We start from the raw sequence: 21,656 nt of genomic DNA, 5'->3' as shown, positions 1-21,656 counted from the left end.
AACAACGTGTGTAATATTACTCAGTTTGTTAAATATACAAACCGGTGACCCATAAGGATGTCCTCTATTTTTGTCTTTAATTTCAGGCTGAAGGGCAATAAAGGTACATTTGTTTGTTTGTTAAGTGCAAAGCTATACCTTAGACTTTCTGTGTTGTGTCCACCGCAGGTATCGAACCCTGATACTTAGCGTTATAGAAGCCCTCGAATTTGTAGTATAAGAGTATTAGAAGATAAGAAATTGGCTAATGTTAATCTCATGATTAAAAGAGGTGATAAACATTGTCCAGGCACTTATAGGACACTTAGTCTTAAGTGTTAAAATGTTAAAGAGACAATATGGTTTCACTAAGTTAAGTGATATGAACCTGACTTTTCTATTTTCTTATTTATTCCGAAGGATGATGAATCTTACATTAACTGATATTTTTTTTATTTATCGTTTTCTATTCTTTATATTTCACCAATGCTCAAAACCACGTGATATTTTTGTTTTAGAGAAAAACAAAAACTAGACTCGAAACAAGAATGAAAAACTAAAAACAAAGGAACTAATGACAGAGAAAGCCTTTAGTATGTCATCCTTGTGTTCAGTTAATGATGATACATCTTTCTGTGGTATGTCATCCTTGTGTTCAGTTAATGATACATCTTTCTGTGGTATGCCTTCCTTGTGTTCAGTTAATCATGATACATCTTTCTGTGGTATGTCTTCCTTGTTTACAGTTAGTGATGATACATCTTTGTGTGGTATGTCTTCCTTGTTTAAGTTAATGATGATACATCTTTCTGTGGTATGTCTTCCTTGTTTTCAGTTAATGACGATACATCTTTGTGTGGTATGTCTTCCTTGTTTAAGTTAATGACGATACATCTTTGTGTGGTATGTCTTCCTTGTTTAAGTTAATGATGATACATCTTTCTGTGGTATGTCTTCCTTGTTTACAGTTAATGATGATACATCTTTCTGTGGTATGTCTTCCTTGTTTACAGTTAATGATGATACATCTTTCTGTGGTATGTCTTCCTTGTTTTCAGTTCATGATGATACATCTTTCTGTGGTATGTCTTCCTTGTTTTCAGTTCATGATGATACATCTTTCTGTGGTATGTCTTCCTTGTTTTCAGTTCATGATGATACATCTTTCTGTGGTATGTCTTCCTTGTTTTCAGTTCATGATGATACATCTTTCTCTGGTATGTCTTCCATGGTTTAATCTTTTATGGTAGAATACCTTTGATATATCTTAGCCTCACTAAAGTTGTTCCTTCTGACGTTTTCCTATTTTATGACTCGTACAAATATACTGAACCATCGAAATATTGGACTATTCGTAAAATTAAAGAACAAAAATTCACGTTAGCTAAAAAATAATAATATTGTGCTTTTCTTTTCCTAGATTGATACAGAAGAATGAGAAACACAGCGTTGATCATATTTGGTCTTCAAAAAATATGGAAATGTGTCATCTTTAATAACGGACACGGACCATTTTTGGCAGGATAATGAGTAATAATATTCTACATGTGTCCACCAAGTTTCATCAAAGTTCAATCATTTATGACTGAGTCGTAGAGCAAAAATACAGTAAAAAATTGATCCCCATGTTAACAAATAGGGATTTTTTTCAATTTCGTAACCTTGTTGTGACAATGACCCTGGCTCTGAAACTAATCACATCTAAGTTGGGTCATAGTCCAAATGCATACCAACTTTCGTCCAAAGCATTAAGTCGTTTTCGAAAAATTTGTTGACAAACAAACACACACATACGCAGGGGTAATAACCTAACCTCCGTCACCTTCAATGGCGAAGGCTGATAGAAGCGACTGGTCTTGTTGTGTGTGTGTTTTCTTATAGCGAAGCTAAATCAGGCTATCTGCTGAGTTCATGGAGGGGAATCGAACCGCTGATATTAGCTGTGTAATTCCATAGACTTACCGCCGTACTAGCAGGGGACAACTAGTCTTTAAGACCATGATATAATTACTTTAAAAGCAACCAAATGTTCCTGAAATCAAGGTTTTGGAACGAAAAACAGCCATTAGGCCTAACTTTTCCCAGAAGTTACAGTATAAGTGTTACATATAATGTTCGTTTTATCTCCTTGAATATAAAGACAAAGTTCAAAGAAAAATCAGCGTTTTTCAGTGCTTTCTTTTGACTGAATTATTCGAAGTTAAATCTTTGCTGTTTAATCTAATAATGTAAAGAAAGCGGTAGCTACAGTTCGCTTTTCATAAGTAGGGTTGACGCAGAAAAAATAGCCTTTTCATTTGGAAAGTTAGTTCAAAAAGCCCTTGACCTCCTGCTGTGTATTTACATATCCAACTGAACTATATCCTTCTTTCTAACACGCTACTTAATACTTCCAACGTTTTACTGTTTCGGACTGGACAGCTGTATGTCTAGATAAACATAGAGACTGAATGTCACACGTGTTTATTACATTACATACTAGAACACGTATATTCATAAATCCACGCATACTTTGTAAAATATAATAGGATTAAGCGAAACGATACTTCCCAGTTGTAAAGATATTTAAGGTCCGGTTTAGTTTTCGTTTATCTTAGGAATTGATGAGAATCGTTGAACGTTCTTTATTATGGACCCGGCATGGCCAGGTGGGTTAAGGCGTTCGACTCATAATCCGAGAGTCGCGGGTTGGAATCCCCGTCGTACCAAACATTTTCGCACTTTCAGCCGTGGGGGCGTTATAATGTAACGGTTAATCCCACTATTCGTTGGTAAAAGAGTAGCCCAAGAGTTGGCGATGGGTGGTGATGACTAGCTGCCTTCCCTCTAGTCTTACACTGCTAAATTAGGGACGGCTAGCACAGATAGCCCTCGAGTAGCTTTGCGCGAAATTAAAACAAACAAACAAACAAACAATCTTTATTATGAAACTATCTGTTGATTTCTTTAGTTTTTGAACCTGAATAATCTCTATTCATTTTCGGATGTGATACATCAGCATGAACTATAGATCATTCTATAGTTTATGTACATCAAAAAGTATAAACAAACAACTTTAAAGGCTAAAACAGAAAAACATTATACATAACATGTAGGCGGAACAAAGTGATATCTTGTTTACAAGTGCTTTCTCTGAGGAGAATTTGGATCTGTGCCAGATGTACAGCTGTTTAGTTTAGAGTCCTGTGGGAATGCTAAGAAAGGGGGATTTTAATAGGGATATACATATATATGTTTTTAAAATGACTTTTATTTTCTTTTAATTGACATACAAAAAAGTTAATTTCTGAATAGCATCTATCGGAACCATTTCAGTATTCTCATGTTTTACATCGAATTATTCAGTGTAAAATTATTCTCAGTCACTCTTGAATTCAAATAGAAGTTCCTTTATAACGTTTATATATTGCTATTTGTTCAATAAGGACAAACTTGTTATATAAATATGCGTTTTATTATTTCTGTTATTTCAAATTTCGATACTGAATATTCAGCCACATGGCATGTTATTACGTCTCAGGAGGGAAGAATGACATTTATATATATATATAAGATATTTAAATAGATGGTAAACCTTTAGATTTTGGTCAGTAAAATGTTTAAAGATTGCTTCCAGAGTAACTCTTACAACTAAGTAACTTTGCTTTCCACTAAGAAATAACAAGGAAAAGGCGTTTCTTTCTACTGAATATACATAAATATATAATACATAAAAATGGTTTTATAACACTTATAATATTTATTTCGAAACTCAATGCGTTATTGAAAAGTTGCAATAACAACAACAATTTTAACTGCAAATTTTTAACTTTTAAGTTACATAGTAACCGATAGATGGCAGTTGGCCAAAGACAAAGTACAAAATACGGCGTGAAATATTGAAATTTTCTCGCAATGATGTGTAACTGCTTTAAAGTCAAGGATAAACACCAAGGATGTTACATAAAATACAAATTTCATAGATCGTCCTTGAGAATCAGATCATTTTTTCTTTCTTTCTCTCTCTGTGTCTTGAGAATCTTTGTCAGTAAGAATACAGGACGTTACGTAGAGAAAGCGTCCTTGCGCGTATGAGTCAGATATAGATTAGGCCTGTCGACCGTGCTTCAGCTTGCTTAACTTCAATAGTAAAAACAAAACTCGTAAGTATCTTGTGGTTGGTAATCAAATGAAGACGCAAAAGTGCTGAGAACTGATGGTTCTGACTAAGAAACCGAAAAACTGAGAGAAAATAGGTCAAACAGATATTTAATATGATAAAAATAAGCGTATATTAAGCAGAATAATAGAAGCCCGAGTGCAAGGTTTAGGTCACTAAGTTTACAGGATAAAAAGTGTCGTAAATTCTAAGAACAGAGCAATTTCGCAACTAAGGGAAACAAAAGTGGAAAAACATAATTGTAAAATGACTTTGGTTTGTAGCTAAGTCATAAGTCGGGGAAAAACATCTTGAGAACTTAAAAAAAAAAAAAATCGTCCATACATGACGTTGCAATAACCACTCAGGAACCAGAGGGTCATTGTGTAGTCATGCCACCTTCATATTTTCTTTAATTATTTCGCCTTAACAGCACGATAAATTTGAATTTCGTTAATACAAAAGTTCAGTAAGCTACATTGAAACGGTTCTGAAATCTCGTCACATTGTTATAATCAATGAAGCAACGTCCTGTCATACTTTGTCTGGCGACCGTGCATTTTGACAACAGCTCTGCAGCGTATTTTACATCGTTGCATGACGTCATGTTTAAAGCATTCCACTCTAACATACAGCTTTCCATATGTCTATCGTACAAAGACTACAGTTTCTTAGCGCTCATTTCAACACTCCGATCGCACAGAAATCTACAGGTACTGTTCCCTGCGAGTTGGCCAGCTTGTCTTCGTATATATAACCCTTTTATTCCTTAGCTACTTAAGATATATTGCTCCCTAATGAATATCCTTCTTGATTCCATTAAGTACTGCTGTTACCACTGACTTTTGTGTTCGGGGATTCCCACCTGTCATGAGACAATATATATTTGCTTATCACGGCTAAGTAGAACTTGTGTATCTCTGTGTGAGTTTTCCATGTGCCACAAGCTGATCATTACTCCTTTCTATTTCTCAATGACAAGGAACATTCCCGCCTGGGAAATTTTAAATTCCCGGTATGAGCGCATCGTTATAACCTGAGTGATATTTTGCATCAGAAATTGCAGTCACGTACTCACTCTAAATATAATCGAAGGCATCAAACGTAACCCAAAACAATGTCAAAATGTAGTTCTGATACAGTCTGTTCCACCGTGATTTTATGTGGATTGTGGTTGTCAAGTGACTTTCATATTCAAACTAATTTTCATATAACGTATTCAACCCTCTATAATCTGTTAGGCGCAATACAGCTACTTGCGAAACACGCTTACTTATTTGTTTGTTTGTTTGTTTTGAATTTCTCGCAAAGTTACTCGAGGACTACTTGCGCTACCCGTCCCTAATTTAGAAGTAATAGACTAACTGAGAGGCAGCTAGTTAACATCACCCACCGCCAACTCTTTGGCTATTCTCTTTTACTAACGAATAGTGAAATTGATCGTAACATAATAATGCCTCCACGGCTGAAAGATCGAGCATGTTCGATGACAAGGATTCGAACGCGAACCCACGACCTGCAGATTATGAGTCTAGCGCCCTAACCAAAACATAGATAAATAAATTGTTTATAAATAATTTATTCTATCTAACGTATATTTACATGATTACCCGACATAAAACAAAATATACATTTTTTTATATGGATCTTTCCGAAATAGTGACGTTAATTTCGGTTAGTTCTGGTTTTGTACACTTAACTCTAAACACAGAATCTGCGGTCAAAATATCTGAAAAAACAACAACAAAACTCACAGAAAATCGCGAATATTTTAAATAAATTCTCCTATCGGTCTAATGTTGGGAAATGCAGTTAGATTATTTACTTCTTAAAATACCACGAGCTATTTGTAACATCATTTGTACGTTCTGCTATCGATTGCTTATCTACCTAAATTTCAAAGATCCCACAGACCACATAAATTACGTCTCGGTTGCGATTTTGTTTTCTTTTGATGCAGCTTGTATTGATACTGATGAAAACATATAAGATAATAATATGACAGCTCGATATTTTTAGAATTTAACGTATATAGAACAAATAGAGTTGCCAATTTCGCAGCAATAATTTACTCTGAGAAATTATAAGTTGCTTGTGTGACCTTTTTCTACGGCTGCATGGCGTGCATCTGTATGTTTGTGTTAGCTCACGTTAGCTAGCGCTGCTGCTAAACAATTGCTACATTTTCCTTTCCAGAAATTGAAACATGTTATTCCTTCAGACATATGAGCTGTTGAATATCGTGGTAAGTCTCCTGGGAGAGGGTTGACACGTGTGATTCTAATTCACGTTCTGCCCAGGTAGATAACACAACCAAATCCGTGGGGATCTACCAACCTTCTGAATGATACAGGGATTGCGATGACGTTTTACGGTTTCCAAGGTAACAAGCATTCTGATAATAAACATCAGGGGATTAGATGAACATTAAAATTATGGAAGGTTTGCTTAAGCGAGCAAGTGTTTTCTCGTACTTTCGAAAATTGTTTTTAGTCAAACAAAGTGAAAACACGTGCGAATACGTTGTTTATTCCGAGTTTAATTTGTTCAACCTATAACGCAACATCAAGTAGAATATGCTTTTTTTTTTGTATATTACATTGGTGAGGATTGCATTGACTATTTCTTTAAATAGTTTGTTTTTTTTTATTTCGCGCAAAACTACTCGAGGGCTATCTGCGCTATCCGTCTCTAATTTAGCAGTGTAAAACTAGAGGGAAGGCAGCTTTAGCTTTATGCATCAGTTTCATGTATACACACCAAAAACCTTGCTTCCTGGCTTATGGAACTGAACATCTTGAACATAGTTTTCCTATACCTATCAACTAGCCTATAAGTTCAATTATACTTTTTAAGGCACTTCGTGGATTATCGAACTGTGTCGTACGTTTAGTTCTCTAACATCTGTATAGACTGATGTGTCATTAGTTCCAGTTTCACACTTGAATGAACTCATTTATTCAGTACAAGTTACAGAAAGATGTTTCTTAATTTATTCAACGTACTTTTAGTTAAGTAGACTGAAACGAGATGTAACAAAAAAGGATGAGTCACTTAAGACTTTTGATAAAACGCCAAATACAAAAACACGAACATACCATAACCGACTGAAAATCCTTTAATTAATGTAATTGCATGTTAAACAAACCAGTAACCAGATTTCGCCACTGAAACGTATTCTAATGGTGTTCAGACCGAATTTTATGAAGATCAAAGTTTAAATATAATTATAGGGAAATAGAGCATCCAAACAACAAAGAAACCAAACTCGAAACGTTTCATTAATCACTCCTGGAAAGGAAACAAAAACTGCCTGAAAAAAAATTACATAAACTCTATAAATCCAACGCGCGACCCTCAGATTTGGGGTTGAGCGCCCTAACCACCTGGACATACTGAATCAATTTGTCAAACAAATACATATATAATAGAAATACTGAGAAAAACCATAGTTATTTCCAACATTTCCTTCGTCACCTTGTATTACGTCATTACAGGAAGGTCGAAATGTTCTCTGCGTATCAATAAAAGTGTTAACACCCATACCAGCCGATCTGATATACGTTTTTATGCCATGTGTAGTCAGACCATTGTGCATTTAGAACATGAAACTATAAATATCTTAGAAAGGAAGAAAGTGTAACAACAATAGAAGTTCTATTAGAATAGCAAATGACTAGTTTTAAATAACATTTATATTTTCTATAACGCTGCTAATATATGTTATTTCACGAAACTAAGTGTCACGGTATTCAAACTGTCTGTACTCTAGTGTGTCACTCCAAAGAAGATGTCTTTTGAAAATCACTTAACGCTTACATTTAACATAATTCGTAAAGATTAAACATGTATACGGCTCGTACCAGGAATCGAGACTCCTCACCTTTAGAAAGTATGAAGTATCCTTACGCTATCTAAAAAATGACTGCCTCTTAACCTCAGATGTTGAAAATAAAAAAAACAGAAAATTTGTGGGATATGTTTAACAGTTGAAACTCTCAGGGTACGTACTTTGAAACCTGTTGATTAATAATGAAGGACACAGCTGCTCGTTTTCTTTCTGATTTTACAATTTTCCTTTCATTAAATTTGAGTTGTTTACAAGCTGAAGAATTAGGTAATAAGTAACAGAAAAAATATAAAGTTTTACTGAAAAAGTTATATATTTATTTAAGAGGTTCTACATGCTATACGAGTGAAATATGAGGCCTTTGAGGCAAAGAAAAGTATTTTTAATCTAAAATGGAAGTCACTTTACTCTCGTCCTAGTTTCTTTGTTTGTTTTGTAATTTCGCGCAAAGCTACACGAGGGCTATCTGAGCTAGCCGTCCCTAATTTAGCAGTGTAAAACTAGAGGGAAGGTCATCACCACCCACCGCCAACTCTTGGGCTACTCTTTTACCAACGAATTGTGGGATTGATCGTAACATTATACCGCCCCCACGGCTGAAAGGGCGAGCATGTTTGGTGCGACAGGGATACGAACCCGCAACCTTCAGGTTACGAGACGAACGCCTTAACCCACCTGGCCATGTCGAGCCCCCTCGTACTAGTTAAAAAAAAGAATCGACAATTTTATGAACAAATATTAATAAAAAAACAGTTAATTGAAAAATTTTATTTTGCATGTGCAAAAGCCTTGTAATGTTTACTAAAATTCTGCCAAATTTTGTGAAGACATAGTTAATATATTAGAAGTTACCATTACGTAAACTCTAACTGGTACAAATGGTTATGAGTTAGGTCCGGCGGGCCTAAACAGTGCCCGTATATTTAAACTGATAGCTGTTAAAAACTGTTAACAGCTTTTGGCACTACACTAATTTTATATATTATTCACCTCATAATTTTAATTGAATCGAATACTATGACCAGTGAGACAAAACACTACGCCATTAGTTTCAGAAAAATAAAAACACAACAAAAAACATACATTAATTGATTTTTGAATAAGTAACAATATAGAAAAGACTTCAACTTAACACATGTTAAGTGTATCATTAAAAAAGGCACTGAAACCTGAACAAAACAGAATTCAGACTTACATTTGAAAATAACTATATTTAGGTATTATATTTGTTTAGTGGATGGGCCAGCTATTGTGTGTTATCATTTTTTATGCTTGTTTATACATAAATTAATATACATTTTATTTTTTGACAAACGAACTCCAATGAAACCAAGAAAATAGCTACGTAAATGTAGGTAAGCTATACATATGGATGAAAGATACTAATACCAACTTTTAATTACAGATACTTGCATTAAACAACACAAAAATATCTGCGTCAATAATCTCTAGGTTTGCTTGTTGTTCTTTTTAAGTGCAAAGCTCTGTAATGGGCTATCTGCGTTCTGACAATCGTGGAGAATCGAGCACTGGACTTTAATGCTATAATTTTGCAAGCTTACCGCTGACCTACTCGGGGACCGCTAATTTTGAATTTACAGACCAGGATAGATTTAGCTAGTCAAGAGCACTCGTCACCAAATTTTGGACAATCCCAATCGAATAGTGAAATTTTAACATCACTCTAAAAATACATCATAGCTTGGAACAGAATACGAACCTTGGACTCTCCAATTCAAAACCGGACACTCCAACCAATTTCATAAAACAAAGTCCGCTGATAACCTATTGCAAGCGATTTCCAATGTTCATCACACTTCACTGTTAATGTACGTGTGAAATGTGCAAATATACTTGTGAGCACTGTTGGCTGTTGCGGCAACAACTTACGAGTGTTGCATACAACACACTCACGAGCAACCTGAAGTATATGCGGTACTTTATAACGCAAAGTAAAATGACACAGAACAAAAGAAGTAAATAAACCATGGCTGCTTACTTGCATACAAAACGTAAAAACTAGATTGAACTATAGCAGTATTTGTCGAAACTATTATTTTTGGGGGGTATCTTTAAACACCTCACAAACACGCTTAAAATATAAACAAAATGAAGGGAGAAAGTCTTTGAATCCTTGACGTTTGTGTTTAATTTCTTCCATATATTCTTTATGGCAATAATAACAGTAATTGTTATACGAGGTAACATTATTTTTGGCTACTTATATTTAATTATAATACTGTAATTGAAGGAAGCAAGAAAAATGTTTGAACTGCTGAATTCAGAGCATAAAGACCTTTACAAAGATCATACATTAAAAAAGAATTTTGAATACAATGTGAGTTGACTAACAATAGCTCAATCGGTACCGTCATACCGTGACATGATTCTTATACAAAGGAACTTTTCAGCTAAAGGTGAATAATGCTGTTATGGTAGCCACAAAATGAACGATTAATATGCGAACGTTATTATCTGAAATCGTTACACCTATAGGGTGAAAACCATTTATCAAATCCCTTTAATAGCATACATGGTTGAAACAGAAATGACTGGTTGAACACTCAGCGTGATCCCAAATAAACCAAACAACTATTCTTTGATTTTTCTCTCACATGCGAGCATAAAACTATCTTCCAATGGAGATCTCCAATCGTGTAAACACAAGAATGTATACATATACCCATAAAACAGACCTACTGTTCTGCATATAAATAAGCAAAACAGAATAAATTTTATGATTCGTTTCATAAGTTTAAAGCAGGAGAAATTAAAGGTCGTGTTTTTTTTTTAATTTTTCATGACTCACGTAGTAACCGTCTTGGATTTCAAAATGACCACTATGCATTATATATTTTTAAATTTATTTTCCTCTGTATCTAATTCTAAGATGCTTGAAAAGGACGTTTTGATGTCTATTCAACTATTTTCCAAGTCATGTAATTCAAAAGTGACACTCGCCGCGCCAGAATTCTTTGAAATAGATTGATCAAGATTCCTTACTTTGCAACTCACACAATATTAAAAAGAAAATTAAATATTTTATCGCTGGGATAAAGGGATAAAGAATATTAAATTTCAGTAATATTTAGGCCTAGCATGGCCAAGTGTGTTAAGGCGTCCGAGGGTCTTAATCTACTAAATTATGGACGGCTCGCGCAGATAGCCATCGTGTAGCTTTGCGCCAAATTCAAAAGACATACAAATGTTTATTTGTGGCTTTTTCTCCACATATTCCGCTTATAATTACCAGATTTTGTGCTGTATTTTTGTGCAGATAGTTCGCTTAATAATATATTCGTCTGATATACGCGTTTCCAGTTTTATGTTGATATACCATAAGTGTTAAAAAGCACATATCGTGTACGTCACAGTAATCTTCATAGCTTTATGACGTAAAATCTGGAATATGCATTTCTGCGAATAATTTATTTTATATTTTACAAAACCATTAAAAAGTGGCAATTATTACTTTTTCAAGTTTTTGGTAATTATGCAAAATTCAGTGTCATAAAAACTCGGAAGTGAAAGTAAAAATAATTAAAAAAATATGGCGGTTAGTTTACAAGCGAAAGTAAACATGAAAGTTCGTAACAACAACAAAATCCATCTACGTATAATACCTGTAGATAGCAGCACGACCAAGTTAAAGTTTTAGCGTGATTGGTTGTTGTTAAGCGCATAGCTACTCTATGGGCTAAATGTGCTCTGCCCACCTGGAATATAAGCCCTCTGAGATGCCGCTGAGCTGAGATAGACGTTTTTGAATGAATACGGTTTCAGGTCTTAGGTCTTAAATGTTAGCCCCAAATATTAAGAACACGTTTTCTATAGTTTTATATATATATATATATAACGTAGATCATTTTGAGACATACACGTTTATCCTTATCACAAATTAATTATTATAATTATCTTCATCTAGCCCCTTGTGGCCAGTCATTAATGTCTTTCAACATCTTTACCATTGTTATCTTTAGATTGGTTATTCACGCATTTTATATAAAATTAACACGTTTCCATGTTGAGAATCAGAAAACAATTGAATAAAATAGAAAAAGAAATAATTTTACAATCGAGACAAACGATAAAGGGTTTAATTAGCTGTTATTTTAACAGCTTTACGTAATCACCTAAAAATTAAAAACAACATAAAAGTGTTTCCTTTTGTACAATACATACCACATCTCAGAAAGAAAATTGTTGTAAGATTGTTTGTTTGTTTTGAATTTCGCGCAAAGCTACTCGAGGACTATCTGCGCTAACCGTCCCTAATTTAGCAGTGTGAGACTAGAGGGAAGGCGGCTAGTCATCACCACCCACCGCCAACTCTTGGGCTACTCTTTTACCAACGAATAGTGGGATTGACCGTCACGTAATGACGCCCCCCACGGCTGAAAGGGCGAGCATGTTTGGTGCGACCGGGATTCGAACCCGCAACCCTCGGATTACGAGTCGAACGCCTTAAGACACTTGGACATTGTTTTAAGAAACACCAGGTTTTGAGAAGATCAGTTGAACAAACTAGTGACTAGTTATTTCGTCTTATGTTATGCCAGTATAAATGAATTCAATGCTATTTTGTCTATTTAAACTATTCTGAAGTGATAGAGTCTCTAGAGTGGGAAACAGCTACGTAACACCACCTACAGTTAACTTTTGGGTTTACCCTTGTTACACTAAATAGTGGGATTTGACCATTACTCTGGTAAGCTTTTCCCCATCGCACCAAACATGCGCTCCCTTTCAGCGTGGGGGCGTTATAATGTGTCGGTCAATACCATTATTCGTTCTTAAAAGAGTAATCTAAGAGCTGGCAGTCGGTGGCAATGACTAGCTGCTAAATTAGGGACGGCTAGCTCAGATATCCTTCGTGTAGCTTTGCGCGAAATTAAAAAAAACAAACAAGCAAACTGGTAAGGTTCCCATGGCAATCGCGAGATACAAGCTACTGGACCTCAGGTCCACAATTTGGCAGTATAACCAGTTAATAATTATACTCATAACTGAAAAAAAAAATTCCTTTATCAAAGTTCAAGTTGCTTTTTAGTCAGTAATTTGATACGTAGATCACATCTCACCGACACTGGAGATAAAATGCACTGTCCAGAACTTTCGCTGCTTAAACTATTTTAAGCCTTTAAAAGATGGTCATGCTTTCAACTTAAGTGGAAGCGTTCGGCAAAATGTTATCCTACTTTTACTTAATTCATTACATAGCTGCGAGTTCTGACAACAATGTAGAACTTAGAATAATTAGATTCATCGTCTACTTGCAATACGAAATTTCTCATATATCAAAAAATACAAACGTTTGAAACCAAAAATGTGATGCATTATTTGAATGTTGAAAAAACGTCTTTTATGTGACTAGAAACCAGCCGTCCAATCAAGTATCGGTTGTGATTTAATCTTCATAAGTACAAAACGTAACAACACTTCAGTTATCAGCATAATAAAGAACTACAATTATAACTGAATATTACAGTGCTTGTATCTGAAGACATGCTGTCTTAGCTGCAGTCGAACTTCGCGTTATTTTTAATCACTAACGTTTTCAACGAAATATCCTCAAGAAATTGAGCATCGTATTAAGTTAGCTGCTCATAAATTATACAGTATTAATCTCGATTTTTTTTACGAGATCGTGGCTCTGAATAGAAAATGAATTTTATTGTTTTTCATTGTTTAATTTTTGTCATTAGACATTTTGCAGTTAAAAGGTAATATTAAGCTTCAAAAACATTGCTATTTTTCGTTTTCGTTTAAGACTCGAGTAATCTAGAGAAGTAAATGCATTCATGCATATAACATATAACATATACATACAAGAAAAAGCTTCATAAAATGTTATTCAAATCTCCTACTGTTTTAACTGAATGTTGTGAAACTAAAAGAAAATTGCCCCAACAAACTCTCTCGTTGTTGAATTTCTTGTTGAAATTTTACAGCTACGTAGGAACAAAATGAGGTGTTGTTTTTATACTTAGACGTATTTGCAATCGTGAAGTCGTTTGGTTCTAGATCCAAAGAAAATTTGAAACTTCAACCTGAACTATACAAGGATGCAGTCAGCTACCCCGATGTGAGTATTTCTGACTACGAGCGATTATCTGTTATAACTTGGTCAATACTGTAACTATAGAGATAAAGGTTACCAAGATCTCTAAACTAATCCCTGTTTTATTTAACGTCATAATTCAAAATGTACAGGTGTCTCCGAGTTTATAGATTAGTCTAAACAGACATGCTTTATTAGACGTTAAGCTTTCTTTTCTGTGTCGCCACAGATGACCCAAAACATGCCTTATTCAACTGAACGGGTAAATAGATAAACATGGACAAGAAAATAAATAGAGATTAGTTTTATTTTTATATAAATGGCGTATATGCGTGTCCTTCTGTGTTGTAATTAACGCAGACCCTTTCGATACCACACTTTTCTATTCCACTCTCATCTCTGAGCATCTTACAGATATAAAAGGCTGATATGCCTAAAGCGAACACTTAAAGGAATAAATATATCTCTATATGTGCAAGGCAACATCAGTCAGAATTATGTCATCAAAGCTTTAGGAATTCCACTAAAGTTTAACTCTGAGATGAGCATCAACCTAATGTTATGACCAGCGCCCTCTCTAGGCTGTACACATCATCAGAAATTGTCAACACGTTGATTGCCTTAATGGCCCGAGCATTTGATAGGTCCAGAGTCCAAATAACCACCTGGTAGCATTATTCAATGACCTTGTGGTTCAGTAGGGTTGATGGTCTAAACGTACCACCATAGAAAAAAACAAACAAACTGGTTACGCACATTGCCTTAATACCGGTACACACGAACAAAATTCATTCCGAACAAGGATTGATTAAAAACAAATCGAGGGAATATTGGTTACAACATGTAAATGTAACCAACTTTCCATTCATTTCAGAATCACATTGAAGAATACAGGACAACTGACCCAACAATACATACATTCTTCAGGTATTCGTTATCAGTATACATTGAGAGAAGACCTCAGCATGAGAGTTGAAACGTAAGTTGATTTGATGAGCATTGTAAACTCTAAAGTTTTACTTAATTATACTGTAGTTATATCTTTCTTGCTGTAAAATGTTCTGTCTTGACTTGATAGAGTTTCATAACAGAACCTCAACTGATTCTTATGGGATATCAAGTCTTTTCATACAATTTGGTCAAAATCTAATTCAATTAGTTTCCAACATAATTTGTTTACAATTAAAATTACACGTAGAGAAAGAAATCTGGTACAGCGTGTGAAAGTTTTAGCAGGATAATATAACCCTCCAAAACAAAGTTTTGATTATGTTTTCTATTAAAAGAAAAGTAATCTTTCTTTATTGAGCACTGAAAAACAAATTAACAGAGCATACAATACGCAAGAGCACCTATGAAATAACGCATGCATTAATAGTTGAGATATCAAACCACTGGGAACTACTTTTTGACGCGTAAAGAAGCATAAGCTACTTGCCACAAAAACAATGCTTATTGGTCAAACCTTGAACAACCTAATTCTGACTTGATATTCAGACACCATCTTGGGTCCGGTATGGTCAGGTAGTTAGCGAACTCAACACGTAATCTGAAGATCGCGGGTTCGATTCCCTTTCCCACCAAACATGCTTACAATTTCAGTCGTGGAGGCGTTATAATTATTCGGTCAATCCCACTATTTGTTGGTAAAAGAGTAGCCCAAGAGCTGAGAGTGGGTGGTGATGACTAGCTTCCTTCCATCTAGTCTTACACTGCTAAATTAGGGACAGGTAGCACAGATAGCCTTTGTGTAACTTTGTGCAAAATTCAAAAACAAACAAACAGATATCATTGCTACAAAATCTATCTGACTGAAGTGCTTATAAGGGTAATACTTTCATCATAAGTTCGAAATAGGAAAAACAAAATGTTCAGAACAAACATCAAGACAAGGTGTGTCGTTGAAAAGACGTAATGGCGATTTGTTTTCAACTATGTACTTTTGTATTATGCGTAAGACACATACTCTAAACTGGAATAAAAATCGCCAAAAATAAGTTTTAAACACTAAAAATTCACTGCATCATGTGGAAAATAATAGATTCGAACACAAATCTGTGTAATATTAATTTATAAAATTCATTTGTAGGATGACTAATACACCCACATCCACTCAGCGATCTTGTCTTATAATGTATATATTATATATATATTAAGGAAGCATTTAAGTCGATAGACATTACAATTAATTTCTACATGTACTAAACAACATGTTTGTAACATATATGTGTGTCTTGTATAAAAATCGTCTATAATGTTAACAAAATATAATTCCAGTATACATTCCATCTTTTCCTGTCCTCCCCCTAGTGGCACAGTGGTATGTCTGAGGACTCATACTGCTAGAAACCAAGTTTCGATACCTGCGGTGGGCAGAGCACAGATAGCCCTTTAAGTAGCTTTATGCTTGATAACAAAAGCAACCATCTTTTTCTGTCCTCTCCCTAGTAGAACAGTGGTATGTTTGCGGACTTATACTGCTAAAAACCGGGTTTCGATACCTTTGTGTAGCTTTACGCTTGATAACAAAAACAACCACATTTTCCTGTACTGTCACAAATAATATTACATGTTCAACACGATTTAACAAAATGTGTCTTAGAATCGTAGATGACTTTTATAGAAGCCATGGTTTCTTTAATGATGCACTGTTTCTAAAATTACCAATTGTTTAAAAGTTTAGTTTTATTTATTTTGTTAACAAAATTATTTAATTCGTATATTGAAGGCCCAGAAGGATCTACCCAATCATTAGTGCAAGTATCAGACTGGAGAGGAGGGTCCATGGACTGAAGTGGACAATAAGGTTCTTGGACCAAACAGAAGTGCATCCATGAAGAATGCTTTTGAATTATGAAACCCTTACAAAAGATACAATTTTTATTAATCCTTTTAAAGAAAATCAAAAATAGATATTAAAATCAATGTATTAACACATTTTCCTCTCAAGTCGGTTGCTCCAATGACCAGTTTCTTCCTGAAACAATTCACCCTACAGATGTCCTTCTAGACAGATAGGCAAACAGACAGATGGCTCTCAATAGCGCAAGGTCTGTATAGTCAATTTATTCAAGGATAACAAGAAACACTTGGTTTTACACATGAACTCGTGCAGCTGTGAACACAAGCTAGGAGAGAATTCTGGGAAATATTACTACTTAGTCAAGTCAAGGTCGGTTTCCGATGACTTTGTACGAGCAGAAGGTTACTTGTATAGTAAACGACAACATTACGATATCCCAGATGACCAATACACGACATCCCTGGGAAAATGAACATGTGTGTACGTTATCTTATGTTTACCAAAATATCCATATTGGTTGTCAAAACTGAATATTACGCCCATGTAAGATAACATTATTAACATATGCTCTTATGGTAACGAGGAATTTCTGTTCCTTTCCAACTAACAGGCTGTCAAAGTGTCATAGAGCGAGTGTACATTACACGTTCCGACTCAACGACACCGTTCATTGGACTGGGCTCGTTTTTTAAACTGGGTGATTTCGTACTTAGCTAGCAATGAAAGTAAAATTCTGTTTAATGTTCCACTGCAATAACGGGTTTTATTACCCATGTTCTGTTCACTCACGCACCCTCTGCAAATTAAATTACTAAATGCTGACTGTTTGTTTTGTTGTTTTTTTAATTAAGCACAAAGCTACACCATGGGCTATCTGTGCTCTGCCCACCACGGGTATCAAAACCCAGTTTTTAGCGTTGTAAGTCCGCAAACATACCACTGAGCCACCAGGGGGCAGATGCTGATTGAATGATAATTAACTATTATATTCTTTCTCAATAAAAAAACAACAATAAACAAATAGAAGTAAAACCTTATAGTTTACTTTTTTTCCACAAGACAAATTCTTTTTAAGTTTAAAATATTTCGGCTCCAACAAATAATCACTAATATAATGAACAGTAGTAAATTAAGCGAATCCTTTTTCACTTTGCATGGCCAAGCGTGTTAAGGCGTGCGACTCATAATCTGAGGGTCGCGGGTTCGCATCCCCGTCGCGCCGTGGGGGCGTTATAATGTGACGGTCAATCCCACTATTCGTTGGTAAAAGAGTAGCCCAAGAGTTGGCGGTGGGTGGTGATAAGTAGCTGCCTTTCCTCTAGTCTTACACTGCTAAATTAGGGACGTCTAGCACAGATAGCCCTTGTGTAGTTTTGTGCGAAATTCAAAAACAACCAAACCTTTTTCACTTCACTTTTTTCTTTTCCCAATTTCGTTTTATAATTTCTTAATATTTTTTTTATTTTATTATTACATCTTTTATAAAATTTTGTTTGAAAATCAAATACTTAGAGCAAGACGTAATAGCAATATTATTACTAATAATATAGTACCAGGATTTTCACAGTAATAAATCTACTCCCCCCCTTCACACAGAAACGCAGGTGGGAGTGTCAAACGCGTTCAGTGAAGTGCTCTGGTTCGAACCGAGGTTGAATTATCCTTTACATATTCCCATTATGATAACTTAGTAAAGCACAAGCAAAATAGCGTGTTTTAGACCATAGGAAGAAATTCAATCATTTGTAAACCTTTTAAAAACTGTTGTTCAACGTAATCGAGCAATCACCAATACGCACAGTCAAAATGGATATATATGAATATATTTATACACAAAACGGTAAAACCTTGTACATTACTTATGGTAATATAGTTCTTAAAAATGGAAATATAACACAGGCTACTAAAAATGTGTTAGCAGTTATACGTCTTGCTGTAAGAATGATCCAATGTGCGTGTGTTAGCATCCATCAGCCAGACTTGGTTGGTTCGATTATCATAGTATTATATATTGGTGACTGGAAACCGTCCAGCGGTGTTCTTTTGACGAAAAACCACCTTAAAATAAAAATGTATGTAAGAATGGCTCAGTGATACGTCCGATGCTGTATTTCGTTGTATAATTTTTGTCCAAGAAGAAGATAAAAATTCCCTGAAATTTGTAGTCCTTTCTTTAAATAGAATTCTGGCTTGGATCCTACAAAGTTGGCTGGCTCGATTATAATTATCGCAATATTTTGTGTGTTAAGTGAAAACTAATCGACTATGTACATGGGCTCTTTTGTGTTGAGGCTTTTGCTTGAAAAGGTAAATAATGAAAACAAGATCCTGAAATAGGGCACATTTCTATTTATCTTTGCCTATGAATTTAAAAGCAGAATAATCTAATAATTTAAATGAGTTTGTTAATTACTGCTTTTACGAAAAAATATTGTTATTTTTTAATTTCGCGCAAAGCTACTCAAGGGCTATCTGCGCTAGCCGTCCCTAATTTAGCAGTGTAAGACTAGAGGAAAGGCAGCTAGTCATCACCACCCACCGCCAACTCTCGAGCTACTCTTTTACCAACGAATAATGGGATATACCGTTACATTATAACGCCCCCACGGCTGAAAGGGCGAGTATGTTTGACGCGATGGGTATTCGAACCCGCGACTCTCGGATTAACACACTTGGCCATGCCGAGCCCTTTGTAAAACAAGGAAAAAAACACATTATAGTTCTTTATTTCCTCAGTAGGTGTCTTCAGCTAGTCTAAACAGAAACTCTCAATATAATTAAGGCCAACCTTATCACTTTTTAATTATTACAAACAGCAATAACAAAGAAGTGTACAACTACAAAAATAACCAGTGAATGAATAAGGACAAAATGGTCCGAGTAAAGTTTGTTTGTCTTAAATCTCGCACAATGATACACAAGGACTATCTGCGCTAGCCGTCTCTAATTTAGCAGTGTAACAGCAGAGAGAGGCAGCTAATCATCCTCACCCACCACCAAGTTTTGGGCTACTTTTTTATTAATGAACAATGGGATTGACAGCAACATTATAACACTCCACGGCTGAAAGAGTAAGCATATCGAACTCGCCACACGCAGATTACGAGTAGAGTGTTTTAACCACCTGGCCTACCAGCTAATGACTTTCAGCCATTTCAGCCGGACGAACAAATTATCAAATATTAAGCAACCATGTAGCCAAAAGTAACCACAGAAAATCCCAGTACTTCCTCTCCCACAGAGAATCCCAGTACTTCCTCTCCCACAGAAAATCCCAGTACTTCCTCTCCCACAGAGAATCCCAGTACTTCCTCTCCTACAGAGAATCCCAGTACTTCCTCTCCCACAGAAAATCCCAGTACTTCCTCTCCTACAGAGAATCCCAGTACTTCCTCTCCCACAGAAAATCCCAGTACTTCCTCTCCCACAGAGAATCCCAGTACTTCCTCTCCTACAGAAAATCCTAGTACTTCCTCTGTAGCTTTACCTTACCTGAAAGACGGTTCCTTCGTATCCACGACCACAATCGCTCAGCCCTTCCACGACTTTTCCCCGTCACTCGTTCACTAAAACTGCGGACAAACTTTCGATTAGTCAACGTAGTCACTGTTTCGCCCATCCAAGACGCGGATGTTTGACTAGGAGAGTCAGGCGGTTCTTCGAGCTCCGATTCAATCATATTCAATTATCGGGTTGAGTGTCTGTCGGAGTGCTTGTAGTATAACTAATCAAGGAGCAATGGAACTGCCTCTTTTCATACTTCAGTATTTAGCAACTCGACTACCATTAACACTGTCTCCAAGATACGAACCCATACTAGCCTTTATGTCTCATGTAACAAATGGTGTTTCACTCCAATAGGTGCGTCAAGTGGCTCATCAGTCTAACACTTAATACGTTCACATAAACTAATCTTTAAGCAACTGAGTGATGTCGGAGGAAACCGTAAAGCCTGTAATTAATTATATTGTAATTAATGACGATAATCTGTTTTCCTTCAGAGTAGACACTTCTTCCGCTGAAATTTCTGTATATTATGTTTACCTCACGAGTTCCTCGGTAATATATTTCTTCCTTGGAACTTCTGAAAATTCTCTTCGGATCCTAGAAACACGTGTAAGCAAAATTTTATCGAGAATGCGTTTTCCCTCTTAACGTTCTCTTACTTGTTCGGAATCGAATGTGACTTGTTTTTTGTTTTGTTTCTTTCAAATCATTGAGACACTACAGGGTATGTCGCGTTTGAATTATTCTGTGAGTGACCCGCGCGTGTACACGTGGCGGCCTTTTCCTGTCTGCTTCCGTGCGCGCGACTAGCTAACTTTAAATACCAGCACGAACAGTGTATGTAGACTTTCACGGTGCACGCGCATCTTCGCGAATAATCTTAAAACGCACGCACTCACGAGCGTGCGACCTATCGAGGAAACTTTCTGAGAGCGAACTGAGAGCCGTCGTGTTCCTTTTGCACAAACTCAGACAAGCGATGTGACAGATCTTTGAACCACAGGAGAAATGGAAGTAGATAGATGGCACATAAAAATAAATGTTAACGGAGGCTTTCAAAGTCAGACACAAAACAAGAACACTTAACTAAATTCTAAAAGCGCATTACGCGCCATTAAACTTAATAAATGAAGCGCGTGCTTAAAGATTTCTGTAACTTTCGTTACAAACAGAACCTTTATTTACACTTTTCAAAAGACAAACTATAGAAGCTAAGCCTCATTTGATCGCTGAAATGATGGAACTATATCTTCGTGTTATAAACAAGAAATTTGGTAACTCACACTAATTCCTTAATGTTATTACTACTGGATCAACA

General features: G+C 35.6%; 1 protein-coding gene across 2 annotated transcripts in view; it reads right to left on the bottom strand.

The window, feature by feature from the left end:
- LOC143231073 (stAR-related lipid transfer protein 13-like) overlaps positions 1–21,656 on the bottom strand; it is a 170,774-nt gene that overhangs the window by 47,321 nt on the left and 101,797 nt on the right. The window contains exon 1 of one of the 2 annotated variants that reach the window (XM_076465608.1): positions 20,324–21,490. The exons of the other annotated variant lie outside the window; for it this stretch is intronic. Coding sequence (XP_076321723.1) covers positions 20,324–20,510 — 187 coding nt within the window. The 5' untranslated portion in view covers positions 20,511–21,490. Of the gene's footprint in view, positions 1–20,323; positions 21,491–21,656 lie in introns of those variants that run through there. 2 annotated transcript variants of the gene reach the window in all.

The sequence above is a fragment of the Tachypleus tridentatus genome, chromosome 10 (genome assembly GCF_004210375.1).
Source record: "Tachypleus tridentatus isolate NWPU-2018 chromosome 10, ASM421037v1, whole genome shotgun sequence".
NCBI classification, from domain to species: Eukaryota; Metazoa; Arthropoda; class Merostomata; order Xiphosura; family Limulidae; genus Tachypleus; species Tachypleus tridentatus.
Note: the sequence above shows the minus strand (reverse complement) of the source record. Positions and strands in the feature narration are given on the sequence as shown.